The sequence below is a fragment of the Pundamilia nyererei genome, unplaced genomic scaffold (assembly GCF_000239375.1).
Source record: "Pundamilia nyererei isolate P.nyererei 1_Seehausen unplaced genomic scaffold, PunNye1.0 scaffold00901, whole genome shotgun sequence".
NCBI classification, from domain to species: domain Eukaryota; kingdom Metazoa; phylum Chordata; class Actinopteri; order Cichliformes; family Cichlidae; genus Pundamilia; species Pundamilia nyererei.
In genome coordinates this window covers 286-3,723 of record NW_005188302.1, presented here as the reverse complement: position 1 = coordinate 3,723, position 3,438 = coordinate 286, and the positions used below count along the sequence as shown (strand labels likewise).

The 3,438-nt window shown below is 36.4% G+C and overlaps 1 protein-coding gene across 1 annotated transcript; it reads right to left on the bottom strand.

The window, feature by feature from the left end:
* Positions 1-967: 967 nt before the first annotated feature.
* Positions 968-1,894, bottom strand: LOC102206947 (olfactory receptor 2T11-like). The gene has a single exon (XM_005755068.1). The coding sequence runs from the start codon at positions 1,892-1,894 to the stop codon at positions 968-970; it is 927 nt and encodes a 308-aa protein (XP_005755125.1).
* Positions 1,895-3,438: the final 1,544 nt, after the last annotated feature.

Sequence of the window (3,438 nt, the reverse complement as noted above, 5' to 3'; positions counted from 1 at the left end):
GACACCACCTTGAGGGAGTCCAGCTCCATCCCCACAACATTGCTGGCCTTACGGATTAGTTTATTAAGTCTGCTGGCATCTGCGACCCTCACGAATCAGAATCACCACGGGACCACAGTGCTGGGATTTTGTATATAGTTGTGTGTTTTTCACCTCCTGTAAATAAATCCACTGTCCATCACTTAGAGTCTCGCGTTTGGGCCCTGCTTTCACTGTCACTCCACGGTCTGCCATCGCAGCTCGTGACAGATACAAAGTAATTTTAACAAACATGAAACAATTTTACAAATGTGTGTATAAAAACCTGCATAGACAGTAGTAGCATCACTTGTGAAATGTTCTGAATTCCATTATGGCCATTCTGGTAGAGCAGTTATGATTTTTATTATTCTTGCTCAAGTGTCTTGGCCATTAATTGCTATGCTATTATGTGTTATGTTTTTATGTTCAAACTTCAAAAGAAAAAGATGATTAAAATTTACATTCTTATTCCCTGGTTCTGTTCCGAACACCATATCATGATTCAGAAAAATAGCTCAGAAACCTGGTTTTATGAAGGACTGCATGGCTGAGTACAATATTTCATTTCATTATGTTCCTGTACTACAGATGTTCAAAATTCATGCATAATAATTACACTCTCTAGTGTGCACTCTAATCAATTAAACAGACAAATCTTTATTTAGATTTTCATGATATATTCCATGAAGAAATAACTTTCAAGAATTTATATTGTTGAAACGCCAAAACTTAATTGAAACTCCAGTAACCCAACCCCCCCACCAACAGTTGTTTTTTTAAAAAAAAAAAAATCTCTCCACTGTAGCTCTACAGTAGTTTCCTGGAGAGAAACTACTGTAGTTATAATCATTGTTATCAGCAGAGTACTACCAAATGTTGATAGAATACAGAATGGAGAAATGGAAAAGTCCCTTTTTTACTGTCACACATGAGAAATTATTTTTATTTAACTACACCTGACATGACAAAACAACCTTTTTAGGTGTTTAGAGATTTCTTTCATTTTCAAACCATATATAAACGGATTAAAGAGAGGGTTATACAAAACCACTTGTAAAGTCATTATTAACTGTGCAGTTTTTGGAAAATCAAATTCTAATTGACCTATAATGACATCATATGCACAAAAAGTAGTAAAAATGCTTAAAACAAACAAGTGAGGTAAGCAAGTCTCTGCTGCTTTTTTCTGGATATCTCTACTGCTTCTGTAGGTTATTAGAAAAATCTTTGCATAGGTGAAAAGTATGAACAACACAGGAAAAATAGCAACATTTAGCAACACAATTAAACCGTAAATTAATGCTGCTCGTGGGCTCTCACAGTAAAGTTTCCACAATAAATTATTGCAAAAAATCCCTTTCAAAGTGAAATTACAGAGTTTATTATTAAGAACTAATGCATGCGACACTGCAACTTGAAGGCCAGGCAAAAACCAAGCTAAAAATAGCAAAATATTGATGGTTGTTTGTCTCATAATGACTGGATACTTTAAAGGCTTACATATAGACACATATCTGTCAAATGCCATTGCTGATAACAGTAAGAAATCAGAGCCACCTATTGAGTAATACATAAAATGCTGAAATTGACATGCTGAAAAAGAAATCACCTGTTTTTCGGATAGAACATCAACAAAGAGTTTTGGGTAGATCGCAGTGCTGAAGACAACTGAGTTCACTGACAAAGCTGCAATGAAAATGTACATAGGCTCATGGAGATTTCGATGAATGCAGATCAGGAACACAATGGTTGAATTACTTATAATTATTAAAACATAAAGTGCAACCATAATTAAAAAATATAGATATCCGCATCGCTTAAGTTCGACATAACCATCAAGGGTTATATATGTTACATTTAATTCATCATCCATTGCTATATTCAAAAAAAATTTAATCAGTAATGAATACGACAGACTGTATAAACAGACTTAGAAACCAAGAGAAGACTATCTTGATTTTATACAAGCATGAGATACCAGACAGTAAAATCCTGTTTCTCAGTCCACATCTATGAATGTAAATGGTTGTGTCTGGAGCACCGCAAAGAGGAGAGGTACACAAAAATTACACAAACATAAAAATGCATTAATCCTACTAACACATACACACATGCAATTACGTTCATGAAGACCAGACAGCATGTAAGCATGTAACTTCCCTAAACCCAACACCCCCTAGAATTACTGGGTTTTTTATTTTCTGGTGCAAGTCCCGAGGTGTTAAGCACCTCTGAGATTTTCACAGGTCGTCAGCTCGTTTCTCCTCCAGCTTTTGTTGTGCAAACCACCCATTATCCTTGAGGCCTGGCACATTTGCATTTGCTCACTCAGAGCAAACAGGCTTTGGCCTTGCTTCAGGAAATTGACAAAGCAGATTCTGATGGAGGAGACGTTTCATTGGTCCAGCAAGCCACTGATACCTCCTCAGAAGAATCTGAAAAGGAGACAGAACAAGAACCCAACATGCCTCCACAGAAGAGGCCCCCGTGGTACTGGGAAGCCCAGCCAGAGCCAATTATGCAACAGCCTTTTTCCAATGCATGGAAAAGGCAAGCTTGGTATGATATGATCTGTTTCTCAGATAAGAAGTCAATCAACAGCTTTGGGTAGATGTTAGTGCTGAAAAGAAGAGAGTTCAATAACAAAGCTGCAATAAAAATTTACATTGACTCATGAAGGTTTTTGTGCATAACAATAAGGCATATGATAGAAACATTAAAGCAAATTAACAGAATATAAGCTGTAAGCATGATCACAAAATAAAGATATTTGTATCTGTGAATTTCCACATGCCCACCAAGTGTTACATATGTCGTATTGAAATCAGCATTCATGAAATAGCCAAAAACAGATATAATAGTTATTTAAAATTACCTGGCACCCATATACATCCGGTGTCTTTGTCAGAATTCAGAAAATAAACCAAATGCCAATGTTTGTGCAGCACTTTAAACCAGACTATGTCACCCTCCGTGGACCTTTTTTGCATCTTAACAAACATTTCATCACCATCACAAAACTCTTGAGGCCTAAATTTGATCATGCTGTATGCATACACAGTAAGTGCAACACACATACACACAAATCACTCACCAAAAAGAAGGCATTACTGGAACTAATTGTGTTCTTTATAGTACACAAGACATAACATTTAATCACAAATTTAAAAGGTTTGAAATGGCACGAGCTGTATAAGCACAGGCGATAACATAGGTGAAACCTAGCAAATACTGATGAGGTTAGTGACCACAGAGTCTCAGAATCTAAACTAAGGTTTACAATGTCTTGGCTTCATTTATAGTGGGGTCCAGCCTGCGATTTACAAGTACTTTTTTTTTTTTTTTGTTGTTGTTACAAGTACTTAATGAATGAAACTTTCCACTGCTCATGCAGACACACTGAGACCGGTGGTCTAA